Source organism: Anser brachyrhynchus (genome assembly GCF_964034855.1).
Source record: "Anser brachyrhynchus genome assembly, chromosome: 2".
NCBI classification, from domain to species: Eukaryota; Metazoa; Chordata; class Aves; order Anseriformes; family Anatidae; genus Anser; species Anser brachyrhynchus.
The window spans coordinates 120,923,285-120,949,584 of NC_137695.1; the positions used below are offsets into that span (position 1 = coordinate 120,923,285).

Genomic DNA, 26,300 nt, shown 5'->3' on the forward strand with positions numbered 1-26,300 from the left:
GGCAAGAAAAGGTTTAGTCCTGAATTGTCCTTTAAAACAGCTTCTCAAAATTCTTTAATGTAACAGTCCATTGCAACACTTTGGAAAAGATTACAGCTAAAACTTGGTAAGTACTTCACTACAGGTTGTGTTTTAGCTTAAGGAAAAAAGCTTAAGAGATACTATAACTTTGTTTTTCAAACCATTTCCTGAAGCCAACAACCTGAAGCCAACAAAAGTGATCCAGGAAGCAGGAAGGTGCATGGAAATGCCATTTGCTCAGAGTATAAGAGATTATAGATAGCGTGCTGCAAACGTGCTAGCATACAATCTCAGACAAGTGACGGAGCAACAAAGCACAGCATGAAATCATTTGAAGCGATATTATAGTAAGTTTCTAGTATTACCCCATTGTTTGACCATTGCTGGTCCAGAGCAATTTGTACTCAGCAGCCTTCTTGTTCAAGGGATCAGCACTCAGTGCACTGTAGCACTACACCAAAATATTTTTTAATAGTTAGAATAGTTTGTGTGGGAATAGAATAATATTTTAGAAATTCTACCCTGGAGGTAATCCATATTTAAGAGAAACAGTTCAAAACATGAGACCTGCACTGGCTCAAGTCCTAACGTTTCAGATAGGTTAAAGACATACCAGAGTGATTACTTATCACCGCATTCGAGCAGACCAACTCAAGCAACTGGTTGGTAAGAGCATTCACATCCAAAAAGGGCTGTTACAGTATCACGCAGGAAGGCTGCACCACCTAGCGACTCCACAGGAGGGGAAGGTTCTCACTCCAAACTGGGTTCCCTTCCACCATGAGAAGCAACAGAAACTGATTAATTTACAGGCTTTGCTTTGTCCTAAAAATTCTTCAACTCTTAGAGGCATAGTATTTTCACAGTAGTTAAGGAAAACCTCACACTCACTGACTGAAATTGCCCTAAGGAAGCTATTTCAAGTTTTATCGTGCCCCAGTCTTGCTCTTACATCGCGTTAGTAGACACAGGTAAGGAACAAGCAGAGCTATGATTCTTTCAGCTCAATATCACCACCTGTCAATCGCTATGACAGATCAGCCTCAAAGCTTATGATTTTACCTTTTCTTTGGTTTCATTGATTTTCTCACCTTTATAAAATGAACAGTCAGAGCTTAATCTACTAATTGAAAGCTTTATTATAAATAGATTTTTCAGAGTTTAATGCATGTCCTTAGTGGTAAGTCAAACAATACTAAAACAAGTTCCTTTACAAAGTCAAGTTAACCACAAAATAGCAAGAAGCCAGATAAGACCTCGTTTTAATTCTTTTATGAGGTCAAATGTTAAACAATTTGGGCAGTTTATTCCCAGGAGGGTAGTTCTCAGGTGAAAGTCACTGTATTTTCTGAAGAATCAAGCTAATTTATAAAAATACAAGCTATCTGATTTTTGGGAATCAGCAACAAAAGCAAAATATTTAAAAGGTAATAAGCAGCAGAGGAGGAACATCCCACTTTGCATGAATCACATTTATAAGTACAGAAGACCTCAATAGCAGTTACTCAAGAATTAAAATTGTGTATATTACATATTTTATATATTGATATACATCTCAAATCCCATCCCCATATCAACAGTAAAAGCAAAAGTTTACGTCTACAGTTACATAGCTCTAAATTTGACCCAACGTGATTTAAAAAGTCTTGCATTAAACATTTGTCAGTTAACATGACAGTAAGGATGGCATCTAAGGGTAGAAAAAAGCAGCTAACAACAGTTTAAGACTGATGAAGCAACCCAGTAACTGCACGTTTCATTAATCAAGTATTATTCTTTTGTTTTATGAGCAAACAGTACATGTTTTCTTGAAGGGGTTGAAACATCTTCACACTTGCCCCAGCCTTTACCAAGAGGTGTACTAGCAGTGCCTGCTACCGTGGATTTCAGGTTAGCCAACAAACCTCTCCGGGGTTTTTGTTGTTTTGGTTCCTCAATAGAGAAATGCTTTTTGTGTTCGAGTTCTTTTTGCAGGGAAGACACTGTTTCTTCAAGCTCAAGAACACGTTTAGCCCAGTTCTGAAGATTATTCATTTCTTGATCCTATGAGCATATGGCTGTGTTAGATGCATGAACACTCCAAAGACTTTCATATAGCTTAATTTTCTATTTTTTTCTATATTTCTATTTTACTATTTTCAGTAAACACCCCTGTGATTACTATGCTAAGTGGCTATTCAGTAGCCATTTCTTCTGAATTTCTTTTATGTAATTAAGAGAACAGCAAACTATTGGGCCATCAGATATAGAGACTAAGTCTGACTGAAGAAGCTGACACTAAAACACTTAGCCACACCATGCAAAGAATTTCAGTTGTTCAAGGAACCAAAAAAAAGAAGGCTTTCCAGTCTTAAGCCACAAACTAATCACTAAAGCAAAACTGGTCAAATCAAAACTCATAAGTTTCCTAACCAGGACTGAATAAATCCATTGAGTGGGCAGAACGCAGTCTTCAAGATACTCTCTAGTCCTTGTGGTTAGAGAGACACACCTTTCTAAGTCTTAACACCAATTAAGAAAAATGAAATGCAATATGAACAATTTTCAGTCTGACTTTACTTGAAAATTAAGTTACTGTCTGCATAGTCCCAAGTCTATCTGATACCAGTCTTACTTCATCTGGAAGTTACATATGAGGCACTGATGCAAAATGTCAAAAGGTCAAATTTCTCATTTTTTACTTCAGAGTCTAGTTGATGCCTAAGGTCAGATGCTGCCAGCTTTATGAAGCTTTTGAAATATTAAGTGGTTTACCTGCCCATAGCTCTTACCCAGCTTGGGCACCTCTGCAGGAGTGCCAATACAGCTTTCAAGCCAAAAATGTTTAGGTTTTGTTGTGCTAACATTAGTGTACTAGCTTGCTTGCCCTCCCTCAGCAGACCATTTCATGATTAGACAGGAGAGAGGATTCCGCAAGTGTTCCAAGCAGTAGTTTCTGTGCTTGACAATAAATTGGGGCATCTTCAGATTGGCAAGAAGTGTCAGCACTGTTTCCCTATCAACTGAGTCTATTACTTAAATTGAAAAAGGAGTCTTAGGAGCCTTGTGTCACAGGATACTAAGCCAAAAAGTGAAACTTGAGGGGTGTAAGTTCAGGAATTTCAGAATGGAACAAAGGAAAACAAAAAACAAGCAAAAACATTATGCTAACATCAAAAGCAGTTAGCAAGACTGAACAGTGTTTTTACATGTACAAAGATGCAGAAACATCAAATGTAACTGCAGAAACAAGCCACGTTAAAGTTGTTTTTAAATGGCTGTCAAACCTTGAGCATGATTGTATGCTTCAGTCTGCTGTTCTCTTCTGCCATTTTTCTGTAGCCTTCATTAGCTTCTAGCAGAGTTTCATTTAATTTCCGTATTTTCAACTTCAGAGATTTTATAAGCTGAAAATAAAACCCATACACACTGAAGTTCAAGACGCCACATTTTATAAGCATTTGGTTTCTGACTAGAACTCATACAAACACTGTAAGCATTTCTGATTAATACTGAGCAGTGCAAACTGGGAGATCAAAGCAGCGAAGACGAAGACTACTTCTTCAAACCTGCCACGTCCCAACCCATCATTTCTAGTAAAAATACAGCTGGAGTATTCAAGGGCCATTGTGATGAAATTGTACATTGATTGCACAGACCTGGCAATCAAAGAACAGCAGCACAGACTTCTAGAACAGTCTGCGCCTTTTCCATACGGGTAGTTGTTAGAAGAATGCTCTCATCTCATTAATACTATTTATGCTCTGACCTGGAGTACAGTTACAACAGAAGGCTTCACCGTTCTGCTAGGAAGATGGATTCTTATATTGGCAGATAAAGTCTTGAGAGGGAAAAGAGTCAGAACCAGCAATATTATATCAATGTTTAATTCTACATGGTTGCAGGGGAAACATCTACATTGCTAAATTGGAAAACCTTTGCCCCGTGTTTAACAGCTGAGTGGGAGGGAAGAAAAGCAGTCGCTCACATGCACAGATACTGTGAAGCAAAGCAGTGGAAGGGCATTGATGACAGCAGCTGCATTAAACTACACTCACTTCAGTTATTGCCAGGCAGCAATCCCATGACTGACATTTTCCAGCCTCGCAAAAGAATCAATATCGAATCCTCAAATCAAGCGTAGAAGACAAACTTGCTTTCTAGCATCAAAATTTGAATTTGACACAGGAAATGGAAAACGTTGCAGAGCTCTTGAGGACAAGGAGTGGAAAACAAATGCCAGGGCCATAAAACGAGACATTAAACTTGGTAAGGAAAAAGTTATTTCTGAATTATACTTTTTCAATAGAAAGGGATTTAAGTTCACTTTCCATTTACATGGTTTATTAGAACCAGCTGGAACTGTTTCTCCAAACCCTACTCTTATTTGCTACTAGTGAAAGGAGCAAGGCTCATCTCTTCCCTCCTCCCCATCTTCTTTAACACAGGCCTTACAATGAGTTTGAGGTGTGGACTGAGAATGCCTACCTAAAAGATAGGTATTTTGTTTTCCATAACACAGCCTGAAGCCCATATTTCCACCTCTACAGGCTATTCAGAACTGGGGGATCTTGCCTGTTTAAAGGACTGAGACCTCACCCCTTATTTAGGTGGATGGTGGAATTCAGTATTCACAGCAAGGATGGGTTTAAAGCACTATTTTGGCTCTAGATCTACACATCTACCAGATTCTTTTAACTGTTCCCCTGTGTATGAGCAGGCAGCATTTCCAGAAGGAATGCACCGAGGCCACAGCAGCAATGTTTACAACACATTACAATACAAGCCCATATATTTCCCTACTTCCACCTCATATGTTTGCCACGTGACTTGTCAGAGCAGTAGACACCTCTACAAGCCACAGTAATGCCAGAACACAGCCAACCTTTGACAAGAGTCATCCACAACTGGGTAAGAACTCTTTTGTAAACTTGACACCCATTTGCAGGAATTTTCATCCCCACAGTGGGATCTTAAAGCATTGAAGCCATGCCAGAATTTAGGCCTGTCATTCCCAGATTTGTTAAGTATTAAGCAAGAGCTACCTCATCCTTCTCTGTGCATTGCTTCTGCAGTCCTTCATTGGCTCTCTTCATCATCTTGTTTGCAAGATCTATAGGCAAAAAAAGAGTTTGATTTTATACACAAAACCAAAAGTAGATGGAACAACAAATATCCAGATTAGATTCCTACCTAGTTCCGTGCCATTTTCAGTAGTCAGTATATCTGAATTTGGACTTCCCAGAGCCAACAATCTCTGTGACTGTTCATCAAGTTGTCTTTCCAATTGCAATATTTTACTCTCTCTATCCTGAAAAAAAGAAAGGGACATGGTAGAATTTATCTAAACTTCTACTTAACCTTACCTAATTTTCTACCAAGACCATCTTGGGCTTTGAATCTTCCTTTATACTGGCCACGCAGCTGCATAATATAGGCAGATATAACTACAGAGAACACTATTAAAAGCTTCTCCCCCCAAAATGGTGTATAGCTGTGGCTTAAGTGGACATACAAACAGAGTCTAAGTAGGCAAAAAAACATTAACTGTTCTGGTAACTGAGTCATCATCCCCACCCTCAATTCCAGTCTGAACGGCAGGTAAGAGTCAGTTATTTTGTTATTTTGCTTGCCCATTTTTAATTATCTGCCAGCCTGAACTAGCAAGTAAAGGTAAACTAAGTCTTATCTTTTAGCAGCAGCCCAACTTATCTCCATTTATTTTTACAAAAGCCAAACCAGAAACAGCAGCAAAAACACAAATGGAAACAACAAAAAGAAACAAACACATTTGATCTAATATTGTTTTAGAACAAAAGAAATCAGAAGTCACACAGGACTGATCTAGAGAATTATTGACAATTGTTTCTAAGTAGACCTCCACAGAGTTTGATCTGGTAATGTTTTGATAGAAAATTAGGTATGCAACCATCTGAGGAGAATAGCCATTACGTGCAAAAATAAGTAACGCTTGTCATACAAGATAAGTATGAAGGAGTTGGAAAAAGGAGAGGCCATTGCACTATACAATATTGATTGTCAGCACCTGAATAGAGAGCTGTAAGCGCAGAAATGTTTACCTATTACAATGTACAACGGAAAACATTTCCCTCACACCTTGAGAGAATCCTGCTTATTAGTGGACTGAGATGTCTGATCAGTTCCTGGACAGGTGAGTGCAGAGAGAAAACACCTCCCGTGTACATCTTTCCAGATGTGCTACTGTGCACTTCTTTTACAAATACTTATCACTAAGGTAGCACACTCGTGCAGTTCTGAGAAGCTGCACACTCTTTATGCTGTGCAAAGGAATAGTAACCTACTGACACCAACTACTGAGCAGCCCTAGTTGTGAGTACATTCAGATTAAGCTCTCTCCTGTGTAAAGTTTTATTTCTCATCACTGCTTTGTTTTCCATAATCCTCTGTTACAGAGCTTCAGAGCAGAAAATCCATTATCATTAAAATAGCAATCCTGTACTAAATTGCCCATCTGCCCTTTCAGGCTAACTTTTCACTCTGCACCCTGCAATTCCAAGGATATTCACACAGCCAGACTGCTGTATACACTATCCCTCTAGGTGTTGCAGTCATTGCATTACAGAGAAAGATTTAAGTGAACTGGGCTCTCATAGACTAGGAAGTTTAGGTATATGCTATCAATAATGTTAGACACAAAACATCTCTATCCCTATGGATAGTTTTAGGCATCAGAATAGCTACGCTGAATTGCTACAGTTATTTTGAATGTTCAGTATTACATTTAGAACTCCTGAATGAGTCTGAAAAGCACTATTTACAGTTAAGAGGCGAGCTTATCAGCACAGTTATTAGCAGCCATCAAGTCATACCTCAACTTTCTCTTGTTCAGCTATAAATTCTTCTATGGGAACATAATGGTCTTCAAGTTGTTCCACTGCACACATGTACGCATGTTTCTTGATGGCCTCCTTATACATTTCAAATTTGCTCTCCAGTTTTTCTTCATAGCTGTCTTTCATATCTTCCAAGCGGTTGCTGAGAAGGATATGTTAGTTTATTTAACAGATTAGAATTATACAGCTATTACAGTTTGGCTACGCATGTTCAACTTGCAACACCAACATTATTTATCTAATAATAAATAGTAAACATAGAAGACAGACGTACTCTTCTCCCTTGTCTCCTTTTTATTCTCAATCATCTTACAGACTTGCATCAATGCATAACTTCTAGTTGTGCATACCAAACAGAATGCTACAGAAGAGTATGTATTTAACCCTTGAACTCAGCCTTGCTGCGGTTATTCTGACCCTTTCCTCTCTTCCATACGAGAGCTATTAAACACAGCTACAGACCTCAGCACAAACTACGTCACTCTTGTTTAGAAGCTGAAGGTCATAATAGTAGTGGCTAATAGTAAAAATATCTATGTGGTACTTTGTTGGTCTACCACACTACACTACGTAAGCACTTCACAGCTCAAGTGCATGAATCTCCAGTGACACTGAACTTGGTATTTTACAGCTGCAGAAGCGGTAAGCCAGTATCAAGCTAACTTCAGACATAAGCACTCAAACGAGTGGAAATTGATGCCTAGGAGGAATTAAGATACTCTATCACCACGACACACCTTTGTCAACTAACTCACCAACCCGAGTTACAAACCCTTTATCATCACACACAGACACCACTCAGCCCCCAGGAACTACAACCAGTTAGAATCCCAAATGCCCAAGTGATTTTAACAAGGCTAAACAAAGCTCAACCTGAAATCTAACAGAGTGTAAGCACAGTCCTTGCTTCAGTTTCAGTTGAGGCATTGAAAACCTCCTGATATATCTCGAATTCTGTTGGTATACCAGTGATCAGTGCTTGTAGCTACATCACTCTCATAAGACTGCTGTTAGTATGACTATTAAAAAGACAGGAGTCTGCATAATATTTTCAAGTATTGTGTTTAGACCATGTCTTGAAAGACCTGTGAACCAGAAGTTTTACTAAAAAAGTCCACGAACATGTAATGGTAGGTATGATTACACTCAGACCCGATATTTGAAACCTATTTCTGGGAGTGTGGGCAGGTTTTTTTTGTTTGTTTAGTCTTTTCATTAAAGATAGAGTTTGCTTTGTTTTATTATTTCAGGTTACAGAAAGTACATGTTAGTCTTGTCACAACTTAAAATCTGGCCCAGCAGAGACTGAACATCAGCCCAACAGATAAGTATCACTAATAGCTAGCTTCATGTGTTTGGCCAAAGTCACCCAAACGATTTTGAAGTCAGAGGTGTTAAAGCATAGAGCATTCAGCTGGCAACTTAACTTTGGGCTAGTGTTTGTTAGCAACTCAAACAGCAGGAAACCATTTTCAAGAAGAGATGAGATAAGAGGAAGTAAATTCAGCTTGAGCAATCTGGACACACTTGAAGAAATCCCCAAGTTAGTAACATAAGTTACTGGGGCTGCCTGCATTAATAAGACAGTAAGATAAGTTCAAAAGTCATCAAGAAGCCAGAAGGAGAGCTCAGAGATACAATTCAAACCACCTGAAGCACACGCACGTATATTAACATGTGGTGACCAAGTGCTTGCCTTAGAGCAATCAGAAGCCTCAGTTAGGTACCTACAACAGTCTTCTGTATTTGCCAAATATTAACGACAAGACAGGACAGCCTGCAGTAATTGCAAGTTACAAAGTTCATCAGAAAGCAGCATTACTTTCTCCTTGTACATAGGAAGAGGCGAATCTGTAGAAGTTTATTTTAATGTTCCTCTTCTCTTTTCATCTGAATCTTTGAAACTAGTCAGCCCTAACTTTTCTAAATAGTATGAGCATGCATGTCTTGCATATATGTAAGTGTATGCCTTTAGATATGTGGAATTCAGTTTTGAATAGGATTGTAATGTGACTTGCCTCCAGGCTTCCTCTGTTTCCAGCAGCTGTCGGAACATTTCTTCTGCCATCTCTCTACGTATCTTCACCTCCAGAAGGAGTTTACTTTGCCTTTCTGCAACTAGCTTCTCTTTTAGATTCTCTGTAGTTTTCAAGAGATCCTAAATTTAACATATTTCAGTTCAGAAAAGAAACTAGAAGTACATATTGATATGCACATCAAAAAGATATGTTAATACAGATGGACATTCACAACGGGCATTTCTCTAAGCCTCCTTCCATGGGGGCTGCACTGAGGATTAAATATTTTCAAATTTGATTTTCTTCTGGTGCAAAGCCAGTCTCCCTCCATCTTGACAGTTTATGCTATCAAAAATATGTCTGGTTTGGTACATTTTGGCATTTAAATATTAATCAGTGGTTAGTTACCACTAGATTATAAAACGTTTTTAAAATGCCACATCTTACCTTCCTCTTGCCATTTCCAAGAGCACAAGCAACTAAATAACATTGTGTTTTAAACAGACATACTACTTCCTTATCTGTCTCATTGTGCAGTCAGTTAAATTTTAGCACTTGGCTTATCTACAAAGCCACAGAAGACCTCCCACAACATTTGTTCCCTCACAGCTAGATCGCTTTAGGTCTAGGTTTACTCAACACTGAGCAGATGTATGCAGTTCTTATTTGACACAGCTTCCAGCACACCTCTTACAACAAGTTTCTAATATCAGCGCTAATAGCAACGGCTTTCCTAGGTTCAGCTTTGAGTAGATGTTTATCTACCTCGTGACTCAGAATGGTGATGTCCACTTCCTCTTCTGTGGAGGCTTCAGTACAGCCAGGAAGGTCATCTAAAGATGTGTTAGCATCAAAGCGTACGATAGGTTTGCCATCACCTCCAACTAACTTTGGTGGGAAGTAACCTAAACTTTTGGGTAGGATTGTCTGGATTACCTGAAAAATCCAGAGGTGACCACAATGTTCAGTGCTGTCAACGTTGCAGAAATCAGAATACTAGGAAGTAGCATGAACGTGTTGTTGTATTTACAATAACGATTGCAAGTACATTAACAACATTTTACACGGCTTTTAGCAGATAATTATCTATACAAAAAAAACTACAGTACTTTAGCAAAGTGAAAATGGGAAAGATTATCTACTAACAAACTTGGTGTGGTTGTCTAGAAAGGTGTTCTCTTTCCCCCTAAAATAACAGAGTTTAGCACAGTTTCCTGGAAAGCTGATGAAAAGCTGAGAGCAAACCCCTAAAGCATTTGCTGCTTTCCTGAAATTCTGCGACCAGGATCCAGCAATTCATCCTAATTAGGGAAATATAATAAGTAATTATGTCATAGGACAGCATATTAAAGAAGCTTGTCTCCTCAGTGTATGCTCTTATCTTATTACAAAAGCTGCAGCCAAAGATAATTAGAAAAAAATCTGAGATGAGATTAGACATGCCGTTACAGACTTGAGAGGTATAAGAACTAGTCCATGCACTAGAAATGGGCTTTTTTTTTTTTGCCGTGAAATAGAATCACCCACCATCCCACAACCTGCAAGAAGCAGCTTCTATGGAAACTAAGTGAACTTAAGACCAGACACCAGCTCCAAGTCCTGAATTTACTGGGAGCAGAGCTAGCAGAAAGCATGAAAGTATGCTTATCTTTGTTGTTGTTGTTGTTGTTTAAAGGCCTGCAGAAGAACAGCACACTACCTTCAAGACTTAACTTACAAAAAGATGCTTTCCCTCTTTGTTATTACTTGCATTTAGCCAAATAGAAGCAATGCAGGCACAAGAGACCTTGACTGGACTGCAAAATGAGAAGCTACTTCTTTTAGTACCACCACTAGCCGCCTAGAAAGTTTTTGAACAATTGTCAGCTTGTGCAAACAGATGCTTAAGTACACACAAATTAAACAATTCATCAAAAGCTTCAAATTTAATCTTGCACTTCCTAAAATGTACGGCATAACCAGTCACGTTTGAAACTTCCCAGACTACTTTTCAGTGTCTGTGGTACAGTCCTCAACAAGCCACAGACAGCTGCGGCTATCTTGTCTGGCTACCACAAACAGGTTTGAGGACAGGCCAGACTACTGGAAGCCATAGAGAGAAACTGTGCACAAGAACTAATACGACACATCTACAGTCCTAATCACTGAAGTCCATACTATGTGATCATTCCACAAAATGCTAGCAAAACTGCAGAATAGCAAGCAAATTAGATGCACCCTTACCTGTTTGGCTATAGCTGAAAATTTCATTACATGCAGTGTTTCATCATACATGGAAGCATGCTGATTGATGTTTACAATCATACAAGCTTTGCCTTTTCCACAGAAGAATGGCTGAAACAGACGAGTCAATTTGCTCTCTCTGAATGGAATATAGCTTGGCTTCATCCTCGTAGAAAAAAAAAATAATGAAAATGTGGAGAAAAAAGTGAAAAGGCCTGTGTGATACTGCAGCTTGGCTTAATTCTGTTTCTTTCAGGAAACAGATCAATTAAGATGCTCATATTTGAACCTAAACTATTTTGTCTCAAAGATCAAAGTCTTTCTTTTCTCATAAGCTCTCCAACAAATTAAAATATTTAAAGCTAAGAGAAGTGAAGTGCCTGCATCGCTGTTCCCTAGTGTTAGAAAACCATTTTGGCTTGTACCAGTATCTAAGTACAGGACATCTGTCAATTGTCTGATGAGTCCACCTGTATGATTTGTTTTGTCTTACTCCCTTCCACCTCAAAAAATACAGGAAGTATATTGCTTATATGAAAACACTAAGAAAAAACTTGGTAGTCTTGCTACTAATCCCCCCCCCCTTTTTTTTTTATTCTCCACAGTTTTAAAGAAAATTTTAAATTCAGGTATTCCAGTGACATCTGCAATAAAGAAGGCTTAACAATATTTTACAGATTCATATTTTCCTCTTACTATGTGAATCCCTCACAGAAGCATAAACGGACGCTTAGGGTTTCAACCTAACACTCAGCATGCCGTTTACAACTCTTTACCTACTTTGGATTTTGATTCTGCTTCAGTGCTGCAATGCATTTTCCAAGGATATGAAGGGAATTATTAATATTTCCTGCTTCTTTTAGTCTGTCTCCAAAGGCTTGTGTTTTATTACACCTCTCTGATCCAGCCAAGTCACAGAAGGACAACCTGCACGCAAGAATTATCCAGAACACACAAACAAACATGTTTCTAAACAGCATAAAAATAGAGTTTGTTTTTTATTTCTTTATACATCTAAGTTGTAAATGTGTAACTCATGTCAGCCCACCTAGATCATGGAATAAGTTGTACTTATTACGTACCTTGTCCAGAAGGCACCATGCAAGGTATTTAGCACAACAGCACTGAACTGTTTTCCCATTGTATATAAAGATATTTCAATAAAATTGCTGCTCCTGAGGCAGTCTATTCAGCATCCTTAAAGAAGGCTGCTTGTAGGCTTCATTTTAAACTCTGTAGGCATTCTTACATTACAAAAAAAATCACTTTAGGAACTCAAATTTTGTGGCAATAACAATTTAAGTGTTTCCAGACAACGTGAGAGAAATGCATAAACAGTTTTGCACTTTGACCATCTTCCACAGTTCAAGGAACACAAGGACAGAAGATACTAGCATGCTTCAATAGTCTGCCTCTTTTGGATGCAGAAGTGGTTTTCTTCTGCAAATAAGCAGCCAGAAGCCTTTCCCAGAACACCTCAGAGTTCTTTGCTTGGCTATAGCAATTATGTGCTTCTAAAGTCAGGCCACTGAATTGTCCCTTGTGACACAGCAGGCTACAATCAGAAAATTAGCCTGGTTAATCAAGGAATTTCACTTTTACTTACTATATTGAGAGCTCTTAAAATACAGGAAGATCTGGAAGTTAGATAATTTACATAACCCAACTATTGCTCACTTACATATTTATTTATATATCATCTTCATAAGATTGTAGCCTTTCACACATTTGAAGTACATATTAATACTATACATACTAGTCATACTAATAAGGCACATATTTGAACTGTGTGAAAGGCTACAATCTTATGATCTCTATCCTTTCCAGTACAAGATTAACAGCTTTTAGAAAAAAGCTTAAGCAACATACCAACTGTCATTCATCTAACAGCTGCAAGCTTTGACAGCAGAATACACTAGACAGGAAGCGGTAAGGAATACAGCAGCAGTCATTTCCTCGGGTGATCTTAGAATTTTTAATCACGGTAACATCTGACACTAAAAGGTGTTATTTCATGGTGAGGTGTATTTGTTACTATCTCTGCTCAGCAGAGACAGATCAGTAGGAGCTATGAATGAACAAAAACATTCTGTTGCAGGACTGCCTTCATTCCTCCATGTCAAACTAAATAGATAATTAATCAGGGAAAAAAACTGAACAATCATTTAAATAGCCAAAAGATTAGGCCACTTCCTCTAAATCAGAAGAGAAGTGTAAGGACTTAATTGCTCTAATCAGGTGTGCCTACAGTAGTATTCTAGATGAGGAGAACAGTTTCCAAGCAAATCCCTTGATCCCCTCCTACTGTAGTCTACACCACAGAGCAGGCCCAGAGCATGTCACCCACATTCTTTTTGAGTGAAAATAAACTTGAATTTGTGTTCCAGGTGGACACCAAATGTGCAGCCACAGATATTCAACCCATAAACTGGTACAGCTTGCACCTTCAGTCTTCAGTGTTGGCTGCTGCTCCCTGACTTGAGAGGTTGGCTTCTATCAGCCAAACCTTTGAATTTTGCTGACCTGAATATTTTAGTGTTGTATTACCGAGTACTGCTTTGTCCCCACTCCCACCCCTCCATTACACAAGATATTTCCCCAAATATATGTATTACTGATAGAGTTTTAACAGGTTCCCTCAGCCAAGCTTTTACAGAGTAAGAGGGACAGGAGTAGAAATGTTGCCCTCTCAGGTGTCCAGTCGGTTTTATGCAGCCAGTGCAATTCTGATTTCCTTCTCAGCAATCAGATGACTTGGTTTTTGTATTAAAAGAGAGTTCACCAGTTTAGAAAATCTGATAAGGTGTAAGCATGCTAAAATATTTACATTCTGGTAATCAGCTGAAGCATTCACTTACTCTGAAACTCCAAGAACATGTGGTTGATGTTCATCAGTTAGCTTTAGCAGCCGGATTGAGAATATACTGTGACTGGAATGGAAATAAGCCCTTTTTAGTAACCAGAATTATGAGAATTAAGCAGCCACTGAAGCAAAGTAAAATGTGTAATGCTACATAAAATTCAGTGCAAAAGAACAAGAATTCACTGATTTACAGTAGTTACTTTTGCAGTGCATTCATCCAGCAGCAAAAGGCAGAAATAAAGCTTTATTTTGGAACTTCTCGTTTTCTTCTATACAGGGGAAGGAAAAATATTGCATGAAACCTGGAAGCTGTCCTGAAAAAAAAAGCCAGTTCCCTGAAGTCTACTGATCAGAAAATGAGTACTGAGGTGGCTACTTGGTATACAAAATGTAGATGGTATCTTAACTCAGTGAATCTGAAGCATTAACTTCCTAGAAATGAATAGGTTAGGGACCAAGTTAAGGTTAAACAATGCTGTAATTCTTTCTAGTTCTCAACATACACAATTATTTGTTTGGTCTCAAAATTATTCTCAGTTTTCCAGAACGGTTGAATTTTCAATACTTGAAATGCCATAGTTATTCTGTTTCAGACATCAAGCTGCAAAGGCAAGAAAATGGACATATGCTAACTGATACCAAAGAAAGCTCCAGAGCCATAAGTGCCCTGTCCCCAGTTTATCCAGTAAATCAGGAAGCATGTACTATAGGAGACAAAATTCTCCAGTAAAGATTTAAAGCAGTGCTTTAGCCCTCAACACCAACCCACAATTAAAGAGTGAAGTTTCTTAAAAATAAAAAAACAAATTACACACAGCATGGTTCAGGAACAAGCTAAGTCTAAGTCAGTGCATTCTCTTGAGCAAATAAATATTAAATAAATATTACATGCTAGGCACAAAACTCTGCCAGAAAAGCACACATTTCTATTCTGCACTATAATCTTTAGTGAAATTCATGTAGAAGCATAGCTTGAGATTTGATGGAAGCTGTTGTTAGCTAATACAAAATGTGTAACTATTGCTTTTTAGAGAAAAAGCAGCCTCAGTAACACCATGATTATATTAGTTGAATATGCAGCATGTCCCTCCACACTTAAGAAACAAATTAGTAAGAGGACTTTTAGAAACAATTAGGAAGACGGTTTCAACAGAAAATATACCACCTTATTTTATTAACTTCCTCCCATTTGATTAAACCAGTCTCTCCTTAACTCCCCTCCCAAAGCTGGCTAAGAGCTAGGGTCTTAAATCTTAAGATACCAGGCAAGCTCAACTACAGAACAGCAATCTTGCAGCACCAAAAGGCACTGCAAGACTCACTCCTTCCTACATTCCCTATTGACAGGCTCCTGGTTTCATGGCTCCTGGTTTCATGCTGGCAGTATAATTCTTGGCAGAATTATCCAACTTTTCCTTCAAAGTCTTTGCGCAGCCCTCCCCAATCAGTCATTAACACTTGTTAAAATCTATAGGCCTGATAGTACTCAAAAATAGATAAGATTTGATCTTTTTTGTTGTCCAAAGCCATGAATGGCAACCCAAGTCCAGCTACTGCTGAGGTCAAAGGGCTTCTCTACACTTGTCCAAGCTTTCTTCCAGAAAGAATTTCAATAATAAAACCAGAATCAAGGAAAGTCTTAAGCTAATGTTGAAGAGTGGTTCATTCCACAGATATTCTGAAGTTTTCTCCTCCTTTCCCCGCCTCCCCATCCTTAAAAGAAGAGAGACAGAGTATTCTTATAAAGAGAGGAACAAACCTCCTACTTGATTGCTCATTCATTCTAGTACAAGCAAAGCTTCGGTTCTTGTTTCCTATTTTTAGTATCTTGCAGGCTTCTTCAGTACTCTGAGTGTTAATCCACTTTAAGTCTGTGAAAAGAGACCTTTTACACTTCTGATCTCCAAAGACATTCTGTGAAACTGCTGAGGTCATAAGCAGCACTGTTACCTTTAATATAAGAATTGCCTCCTTGATCCTCACAAATTCTTAAGACTCTACGCTTCTGGTTTTTAGATGTAGACAACACACTTAATAGATCATACACATATTCGTTATAAATCTCACAAAAGGAAATCCACACAGATGCTTGTGTTCTTTGGCCTGTATTGGTCCTAGGTGTGTCAAGTGGAACAAAGTTCTTCTCTCCTAGCCAAAAAAGAAAAATAGTTTAGTGGTCAAATGACATGAATAAATCTTAATATCTTAGTAGCCTCTCATGTTGAGGCAGTATATAGAACCTTATAACACGAGGAGGTTTGTATATATGCATTGTACAACGAGATATAAGTACTGGAAACTGAGTTTACCCAGAAATCTTCATACTTCATAGCAGCCATGCGTACCCAGAACATGCACAAGTTCTAAGCTATTCCCCTTCTAATGCAAGCTTTCAGCACGTTAGCCATTAGTTTTGCAGAATGAGATCTCCCTCTCCCCCCAAAAGGAGCAAAGCTATGACAACATATTTTACACTGTTACTCTTCCTCCGAGTTCAACTATTTAAATTTGGTAAAGTTTTTTGATTTGTAGTGCAGTATAGAGATTTTTAAATCCAGCAATAGTTACCCACTTATATTCCTAAGTTCATTTTTCCCCCCAAAGACTTACCTAGTAGATCAGAAGGCTGATTTTTTGAAGTACAGTTGGAAGAAGTCAACTCCACGTGACACATATTTGTAACAGCACCTGAGATACTTTCCGTCTCCTGGAGGAAACAAGAGACTGTTACATCCAAATGAACGGACTACTAGACCAGCAGAAGTGAAACGTGACAGTCATTCGAGTATTTAAGATTTAAATATTGAACTAGCATAAACTGTTAAGCCACCTTGACTCCAGCTGTGATAGAAATGTTTCTGACAATACTGAACTCAAATCAGCACGTGTTCTTTCCCTCCTCACAAGAATTATTGCCCTCTGCTACTCCAAGCAACATGTCTTGGGGGCCACTTGCCACTATTATAGGAGAGACGTTACAGTTCAGGGAGAAACAAGGACATCTGTCAGATTGTGACTGCCCAGAGCGCCTTTATGGACTAGTGGACAAGTCTGAACAGTACTTTGGGTCAACCGAACTGGAGAAATAAGCCTCTTCCAGAGACAGGTGGCAGGGTAGGGGGCAAAGGACAGACAAAAGCAGCACTTAACAAATAAAAGTCACAGGCTCGTGCCAAGTCTGTGAGCATGAGTCAAACTTACTTTTTAAGACCTCACACCAAAGGGAAGCGATGGATTCCTAAAGGACTCAAAGATCTGATAAACCAACAGCCTATGACTAAATTAAAAGGCCATAAAGATTCTGTATAGATAACAGCACATTTTGAGTACACACCTTTGCTAAGTTTCTTCACGTCAACAAAATTTAAAAACCTGCCAAGACTTGTCAAAGCATAGGCTTCAAATTATCTCTAGGACAACAGGTGTAACAGAAGTAGCATCTCCTACTATTTAGAGATTCCTACATCTCCAGGTAGGACTTCCCTCCCTGCTTCCCCATATTTTATGCACCTGTGTAAGTTCTCATTAGGGCATTCGCATGGATTTCCCCAAACCCAAAGCTAAATGGAGGTCATCCGACAGCAGAAGAGAGGAACAGATTCAAAAAAGCAGCAAAAGTCACACCATGGTCTAACTATTAGAGTGCAGGGAGATGTTTATTATGCATCATTATTATGGATTACCTACTGATGCCTATGGTACCCACTTAGTATATCTAAAATGTAATCTTCACAAATAGCAAAGTACAGAGTACAAAGCCAGATCTCGTCTTTATAAAACGTAAATAGCATGCAATTTCATTGCCATTAATTTAGAAGTGTTCATTTTACAAAGACTGCACTGTCAGTATGTTTATGTTGCTTGAGTAGTTACAAGTAAAACCACAAGCTGGGACTCTATTCATTCCCTTTGTAAAGTACAAAGAGAAATTCTAAAGCAGGGGGAGAGACTCGCATGTGTACACCCATGAAAAACTGAATGTAAAAAATATTTGTGCACGTGATAACAAATAAGGTTTTGTAACAAGATTTTAAACCTAAGTGAATTAGCCATGATTCTATACTATTCTTCAAATCATAAGATTACAGGGAAGAACACTAAGACTGACTGAAAACAAGTGGGAACAGGAACTGACTTTGTCTGCCAGTGACAGAGGCTGACATTTAATAGCAAGTAAGAGAGCAGGTGGGAATAGGAGTGTCAGTAAAGCAGCTTTTAATACAGCAAAAAGCAATATTTAACCCAGTGAAAAGAACAAGTAAAGGGAAGGAAACAGGGTGCAAAGTACACCAAGCAAGTTTTTGCAGCAGTACTGTACAGCAAACAAACAGCAGAACATTAAATACAAGGGTATTACGGTAATTCAGAGCAGTTTAAACAGAGAATGAAAGGAACAGCAGATTCTTTCTGCATGACTTGTAAACTGAGCCTGGGAAAAGGGCCCACAGAAATCCATGTAAACCAAAACCAAGCCCACCAAACCATATCTGCTCTCAGATTACAAGCCTGAGCGAGCATCCGAACAGTGATGCTATTCACAAGCTATCAAGAAGCATGCCTTCAGCATGGGGGACAGCTGAGCTATCAGCATGGAAGCATTGTAACATGTAAGCAAGTTCTTGTTACGCATTATTTTCTATTTTTACCTTTCTTTCCTCATGGTGGAGTCCTGCTTGCTTTTCACTGCAGCGCATCAGCATCTAGATCACCTACTGTAACATTCAGCAGCTAAACTATTAGCAAAGTCAGACAGTGACTTAACAGAGAGGAATGTTTGTGAAGTATGGCATTATCTTCAAAAACAGCATTTGACCTCCTGTTCTAGACCCTGACTTCCTGCTTGTTCCTTCTTGTAAGCTGGTAGGTTGCATAAAGATTTTAAAAAATATTTACCCTCTATCCTCCTGATCATCTCAATTTTTCTTTAAGACCCTCAACAAGACCCTCACCCCCTGCACAAGCACACACACAAAGTATGAGTGAGCTTTTAAGACTCACAAAATAAATACACAGTCTTCAGACCTTTTAGATTTTTTAATCTGAGGTCTTACCTCAAAAGTTGATCAGACTGACTAAAGTTCACTTTGCAGAATTTAAATTAAACAATAGAATTTAGAGGGGAACTTTACATATGAATTGGAGTCATAGAAGGATATTCTTCCAGAGCTAACCAAGTACTTGAAGAATGTTTGTATTAAAGGCCAAAAAAAGAAGAAAACACAGGCAATTGTTACTTCTATACTTCCCAGAATTCATTCAGACTTGCTCTGAATCATAATCAGCTGAACCTACTGAATTTTGGCATAAAATATGGAATCGTATTTCTGATTTACCAGAAGTAAATGATCAGAACATAAGGAAAAAAAGCCAGACATCCTGTGAAAATTTGCAAACAGACTTCCAAGCATAGGAAAGTCAAGCATACAAGGGTGCCCATTTTTGGATGAGAGCCGTTTCCTACCCTGCAAATAACAGAACTCACTAGATACAGAGAAGTCTCTGCTATTGGAGCTATTATACCGACAGTCTTGGTGTTGAACTAGATGATCCCTAAAGGTCCCTTCCAACCCAAGCCATCCTGTGATTGACTTGGAGACCAGTAAGATACCTAAAATCCCCCTAAAGCAGGCTGCAGTCCTTTTAGGAAAATCATTTTGTGGCATTTCATTTTACTTGCTGTTATCAGAGAACTTTCTATATGAAACCACATACATGAACCACAGGTTTACAAGTTTTTAACCTGCCTTAAAACCATCTTCCACCAAAAGAGACTCCTCCTCTTTTCTGCCCCTGCTGAAGAGTTGCCATTATCTCCTCTGAACTAGCACTGGAATTTGAGCAGCTGCCCAGAGAAGCAGTCTGAGGACCTGACCCCAAAGAAGATTCAGTAAGCAACAACGAGAAGCAGGTTTTAAGATGGGTCAGCTCTTTCAGAGACTTTTCAAGGGCTAGGTGCCACCACTTGGAGAACTGCCCCTCTGTGGAAATCCAGGCTTTGGCTTTGCAACAGATTTTGTTTTGAACTGTGTGCTGCTGCAGAAAGTTCTTGCAGTTTATCCCGAGTCCCAAAACCACCAGCTGCCTTATTATGTCAAAGTTCATAAAGAATCTATACTGTAGACTAACAGAAATCTAAAGAATCAATAGTGAAACAGATCACCTGGTATCAAGTATTTAAGAAGCTTTATACAGTAATAAGGAAGTATTTGGTCACTGACCTCTTTCAGTGATGCAAGAATAGCAGCTTTAATGGCTTCTTCTTGTTTAACTTGTGCATCTTCTAGTTTCTTAACATCACTGCTCAAATATGGCTTAAAGTTCATCTTCAGATACTGTCTTCCCCTTATGTGGTTAAAAATCATGTCAAGTGAGCGAGGTAAAATACCAAAATCTTTTGAAGTTCCTTAAAATAAGGGGAGATCAAAGTTTAGATATTAGTACAAACTTCTCATTGAATTTTGACTTGGTTGATATAGATGCTTTTTGGCAAACGCTTTATACCTTGGATAGTGAATGTCTTGCCTGCATTTGTAACCCCATAAGTAAACACCAGTCCATTCACTCCATTAACGTACGCTCTTACTATCTCTTTTGTTGAGCCTTCAAAAAATTCACTTTGAGAAGTTTCTGGTCCAAAGACCTTGGGGCAGAGAATGGAAGAAGTGAACGATACGTGCATAAAGAAGCTTAACGTATCAGAGCATTGAACACTAAACAGCAGTGACTAGTTTTGTCAGAGCAAGCTGAGTAGGAGATATCAGCTTGGTTTTCTGCAGAATGCCTGCTAAATTCTTAGAGATACTCGGATTCTTTAAAAATATTTTCCTACTTCTAAAATAAACTGCTCAGAATACTACTCAGCACGTACTGTTTAATGGATACCTTCAACAGCTCTGCTAGTGATGCACAGCTCCCTCCTCCTCTGTACCAACCACCCGCAACTGAGGAGAAGATCAGCAGTTACAGCGGCCTAAATGAGTCAAAACCTGGAATTGTTTCTCTTTTGATATGGTAAGAACAGAAGTTTTTGTAGTAGGTAACAGAATTAAGAAGTTTTTCTCCATTATAGAAGGTTTAAGCAGTTAGGCTGCTGTTCTTTCAAAAGTAAGTCCCTAAACACACGCTTACATAAGTCCCTTTAAACATGCAATTTCCTGTAACACTTTCCAGATGAGGACATCTGCAGGAACAGCAGAAACACAGTAAGTTTGTGCCTACAAGAAGCGCCTGTGGCATCTAATCCAAGAAAACAACAGAGCTGCCAAAGAAGCTTCCTTGTCTCATTTAATAGGAAACTGCATTATAACACAGCTCTCTTGACAGACTGTAAGTAAATAATAAGCAGTCTGCTGGGTTTTTAATGCCACGGTACCAAAGATGACAAATCAAATTGCACAATGTAGTAGAAAGACTCCAATTTTTATCACTACAGTGGATAAATAGCTAAAAATAACTGTAAGTAACTAAAAAACAAGAAAAAAAGTTTGCTTACCTGAGAAAAGGTGAACCTGTGCACAGACTGACCAATCCCTCTCTCACTGTTTTTCATCGCAGAAGACTCTTTGGGTGCATGAAGAATTACTGTCTGGGGATCTTCAATAGTTACACAACCCTTAAAAAAAAAACAAGGGAAGGTAAACTAAAACATCACAATTATTTAGGTAAAAACCTATGTAAATAAGCTAATGTTTTCATCCATTTACCACAACTCTGAACTCTTGCAAAGTTTATAGATAATCTCTTTTGAGGTGTGTAACAACTACGGAGATAGTCACTTCACATGAAAACCAGGGTGTAGATAAAGTTAAGGCAATTGTCTGGAGACTTCTAAGAGCTTTAATCTTTTTCTTGGATTCCTTCCACCAACTTCTCTCACTTTCCCTTTTTTTCTCCCTCTTTTCCTTCTCCCCTTCTTCCTTTCCTCCCTCCCTTTTCTCTCCTCTTGTGCCCCTCTCCTTCTTTTTCCCTTCCCCTGCCTCCTTCCCTTTCCACCCTTCCCTTCCTCTCCCTCCTCACCTCCCACCCCAAGCTGCCATTTCCAAACCCTAGTATTTTGTGACTGGGGCTTGCAGTATAAAAGCTATGAAAACAAAGCTATAGAGAACCTTAAAATGATTGAAGTGGAAAAAAGGCAATGTGAAACAAGTTATGAATAGCATAAATGAAGTAAATTTGAAGCATACCCTTTGATTGATAGATGGTGTTATCAGTAGTGAAGGAACCTGAATTAGTTTCAAGTCTAGTTTGATTGCTTTTGCCCAACTAAGTAAAAGGCAAGATACAATTACCTGGCATTCACATCACTAGGTAAATGTAGAATACAATACAACAGGAAAATTGATTTTACACCAGACAGGCTACCAAAACCACAAACTGAACTGTCAATATAGCCTGATGGTGTTTCGAAGTATCAGCAGCAGTGATTAGCAATTGTAGCTAAATCTGACATCTGTGTGCAGAGGCTGGCCACACTAACAATCCACATGCAGCACGTACACAGGAGGTACTGCTTTGCCTAGCAGTCTCAATAACCAGTCAGTCTGACAACTCATTTAGCAGCTCTGAGAGGCTGGGTACTGAGTTTAGGCCAGTCATTTACTCACTGTACCAGGCTCTAAGCCCCTGTGCTCTCTAACGTCCCCTCCAAATTGCAGGATGAGGAATGCAGGTTAGCTGTGCTAAATCCTAATGAGCTACAGAAGGATCCTACCTCAGCAGCACATGCCATCAGCTGCCTCCAGCCTCACAGAAATAGCGAGTAGAGGCCCTGAAGTAGTCAGAACTGCAGAGCTGTAGCGTGTACCTCTCATTGTCTACCCCAGCTAACCCCACAACCAAGTTGGCATGAGTTGGACCACTGCTGTCAGCGTACATACCAACCATATCATAAAATGGTCGGAGTGAAAAGGGACCCCAAAAATACCCCAGTTCCAACCCCCTGCCATGGGCAGGGACACCTCCCACCAGCCCAGGTTGCCCACAGCCCCATCCAGCCTGGCCTTGAACACCTCCAGGGATGGGGCATCCACAGCTTCTCTGGGCAGCCTGTGCCAGGGCCTCACCACCTTCTGAGTGAGGAATTTCTTCCTACCATCTGATCTAAGTCTGCATCTGCAGAACAACTTTCTCCAGAGTCACTGATAGGAGAGTAGGATCACTGCCAGTTGTATCAAGAACAGAATTTCATCCTGTGCTTATGCCTTGCTTGCATATATCATTATTTCTATAAGCAACAAGCGATCAGTTAACCTGAGATTTTGCAAACGTTCATAGTTTTGGGAGGCTGAGAAAGCCTTCATACCACGCAAAATACTGTACAGCTAACATCTTGGAAGATTAACAATTTTATTATCTACATGAAGACAAAAGCTTTAAAACAAAAGTCTTCAGCACTTATTCTTCTCCTCCCTCACTGCTTTTAAGAGCATACAAGTAGTTTCGTTGATGGTCAGGCATTCAGAATTTCCTATTCCAAAGAAGGATAGGAGACAACTTGTAAAACAATTTGATTTTGTAAATTAATTTATCCTCACAGCCAGCTCAGATGGCTGAATGACACCAAATTGGAAATACTGTGGCAGTGCATATTAGCCAACAAGGACTGACTAGGGAAAACTATATTGAAATTGGGGAAAAAATTCCTACTGAAAAAAATTGAAAGGTTTCACCTCTGGCAGATTAAATGCTAGAGCACACACGAAAAAAACGAAACAGCAAATCTCAAGAAGTAAATCAGAGCAAATATTAAATCCTTCTTCAAACAGGTCAGGTACAAATTATAAAGCCCATGGGGCCTTGCAAAGATCAGGGCTGACAGACACACTGCAGAGAGCTCATCCTCCAGGGACAGCTGAGTACAGCAGTGTCTGCAATGGGGGAGTAGGGAAGGAGGAGAATTGCTGTGTTTGCATGTGCACGTGTGTGTGTAAAACACCAAAGCATCTAAAAGTGACAGAATAAACTGTAAAAGTTATAACTGTAAAAGTTATAGAAAAAAATGACAGGAAGAAGAGCAGCAAATCAACCCAGACCAAGTATTTTGGACATTCCCAAGAAACTTAAGGGTTAAATACGTGTATTACTCTTAGAAGTACATGATATATTACATGAAACTTTCATTTTTTGAGCCATGTACAGAGACAAGAGTGACAACTTTTAAATAACATACCAATGTTGTTTCACAAGAGCTACAGGTCTGTATTGGGTAAATTAGTAAAAATTGTGATAAAGTCATTTACACAGGTATCCACTAATCCTATCCAGAAGAAGTACATGGCTTAAAAAAAAAACGTCACAGCTTACAATACTAGATCTATTTGGGGGAGAAGAAAAAACTTATTTCTTAATTCTACAACTAACCTGAGATTCGTGGTTTTCCAGTTCTGCTATAGAAAAGGGCCTCACCCTCAAGAAAACTTTCAAAGGTTGGTATGCCTATTCATAAAAAAAAAAAAAGCATTGTTATAACGGCCTCTTTTAAAATAGAACAGCCCCAAACCATACCAGCATACATCTCTGATGTACCGTTTCCTATTTTATCTTGCTGCCTCCCTCTCTCCTTCCTTGTGAGGTTCACACCCTGAGCTGTCACTTGCTTCTCGACCTCCTAATGCCCTGAAGTTACCCCCTTCCTCCACGTCACCCTACAACTTTGTGGTCTTTTCTATGATGAAGCCGATATTTTGATTTTAAAAAAAAAAAAAAAAAAGCTATTGGAGGCGCAAAATGCACTGTCTCCACCTTCTGGCCTCCCTCTGTATTGAATTCGAGCTGCAGTTTTTGATTGCCGCTCCGTGTTTCTGCACTTCCATTTTGTACAGAGCGTGTTCAGGTAACAGACCGACACACTCCTGCCTTCAAGAAACCACCTCTTTACCACCACCTTCCTCACAGCAACAGCTCTCCCTTGCTAATACAGGCTTTTCCACACTGCTCCTCATACAAAGGTCTCCCCGTTGAAGTGAAGTGATAGCAGCAACAGGGGGATTTTGAGGGACCCCAGAACTCCCTGCTTTCCCAGAGATATTCAGAGGCCCTGCTTTGGCAACGTGATTCAGCAAAGTCTCACCAGCTCCCCACAGCCTTCCCATGACCAGCACACTGCTCAGTGTACAAGGTTAAACCACCTGAGTGCAATTAGGGAATCCACTACTCTAAAAAATGAGCTATGGTTATACCATCTTCAAAGACAGGCTGCAGCAGAGCACTGAAACTTTATTTCCAAGCACCTAAGAAGCTTTCGACAAGGATCTGTATCCTTTTTTAGGTTACTGATAGGAACATTACGGTCACATTACATTCAGTACAATTACTGAAATCCTTTACTTCTTCCTCAAAAGCTTAGCATGCACCACTGAGTATTGACCACCTGCATTTGCTACAGGTTATAACCTATTTGTACACGATGAGTACTAAGCAGAATAATCACATCTTGGGGGCAGAGCACTTCTTACTGAAGAAATGTTTGCCTGAACTAAAACTTGAAAAAGAAAATAAACAGAAAGCATGTCACAAAACCAATCCACACCTCCTGCTCCTCCGGGTTGTACAGTACTGTTGACTCCATAGGCGAGGGGTTACCCACCATGTCCAGAAAAGAAACTGATTCCAATATATCAGATACTTCTGCAGGGATGCAGCTTTTCCCCTCATCATCCATTGCTCTGTACAAAGGAACTTGTAAGAAAAAGTATATATCATTTTTTTTCACAGAACAAGCCAAAAGACACGGGGGAAAAAAAAAAGGAGCAAGGTACTGTGTATGTGATCAACCAAAAAATACCATTTTTTTTTCACAGAACAAGCCAAAACAGACAAGAATAAAAAAGTGAGCAGGGTAGTATGCACATGATCAACAAAAAATATCATTTTTTTCACAGAACAAGCCAAAATACGCAGGGAGAAGAACAGGGAACAGGGCAGTATGTATAAAACCAGCCACTTCTGAGAAAAACAAGGTGCCCAGGGCAAGGCTGGGAGGAACCCTGAACACACCGGGGCTGTGCTTGGGAACCCCGAGGCTGGGGCACACGAACCGCCTCGGCCGGGCGCCCCTTTCCCCTCAGGGCCGCCCCACACCCGTGAGGGGCCCAGCCCCGAGGCCCCCCCCTCCCGCCATGACAGGGGGCGCGTGCAGGGCGGGAAGCCCCAAGGGCGGGAAGCCTCAGCACCGCGCCCCCAACGGGCGCCAACCGCCGCTACCTCGCCGCGCGCGCCAGAGCCCGCCAGAAGCACCCCCAAGGCGCGCGGGGAGCGTTTTGGGCGGGGGAAAGGCGGGCGCTGATTGGCTGACGGGGAGGGGGCGGGGCCAGCGCTGCGGGC

At 39.7% G+C, this 26,300-nt stretch overlaps 1 protein-coding gene across 2 annotated transcripts; it reads right to left on the reverse strand.

Moving 5' to 3' along the window:
* Window positions 1-1,142: 1,142 nt before the first annotated feature.
* LOC308189391 (kinesin-like protein KIF20A) lies at window positions 1,143-26,300 on the reverse strand. Of its 2 annotated transcripts, none has more exons than XM_080579398.1 (19): window positions 26,181-26,300; window positions 25,507-25,655; window positions 24,339-24,413; window positions 21,472-21,591; window positions 20,481-20,619; window positions 20,198-20,382; window positions 16,590-16,686; window positions 15,930-16,127; window positions 15,739-15,850; window positions 13,975-14,046; window positions 11,897-12,043; window positions 11,117-11,282; window positions 9,659-9,829; window positions 8,894-9,033; window positions 6,852-7,017; window positions 5,194-5,311; window positions 5,046-5,113; window positions 3,288-3,407; window positions 1,143-2,064 (listed from the first exon to the last, which is right to left on the reverse strand). In XM_080579398.1, the coding sequence occupies exons 2-19, from the start codon at window positions 25,636-25,638 to the stop codon at window positions 1,792-1,794; spliced, it is 2,499 nt and encodes an 832-aa protein (XP_080435524.1). In that variant the 5' UTR covers window positions 25,639-25,655; window positions 26,181-26,300; the 3' UTR covers window positions 1,143-1,791. The 2 variants fall into 2 exon arrangements, with proteins under 2 accessions (XP_080435524.1, XP_080435523.1); XM_080579397.1 differs by lacking the exon at window positions 26,181-26,300 and adding an exon at window positions 25,974-26,079.

What these genes read in the sequence shown, in the direction of transcription:
- LOC308189391 (XM_080579398.1), bottom strand. Translation starts at nt 25,638, where the DNA reads ATGGATGATGAGGGGAAAAGCTGCATCCCTGCAGAAGTATCTGATATA. An exon ending in TGGAAAACCACGAATCTCAG is followed by an intron (nt 21,592 to 24,338) that starts GTTAGTTGTAGA and finishes TTTTTTTTTAAG; the next exon opens with GGTTGTGTAACTATTGAAGA. An exon ending in CATGTTCTTGGAGTTTCAGA is followed by an intron (nt 12,044 to 13,974) that starts GTAAGTGAATGC and finishes TCTTGCGTGCAG; the next exon opens with GTTGTCCTTCTGTGACTTGG.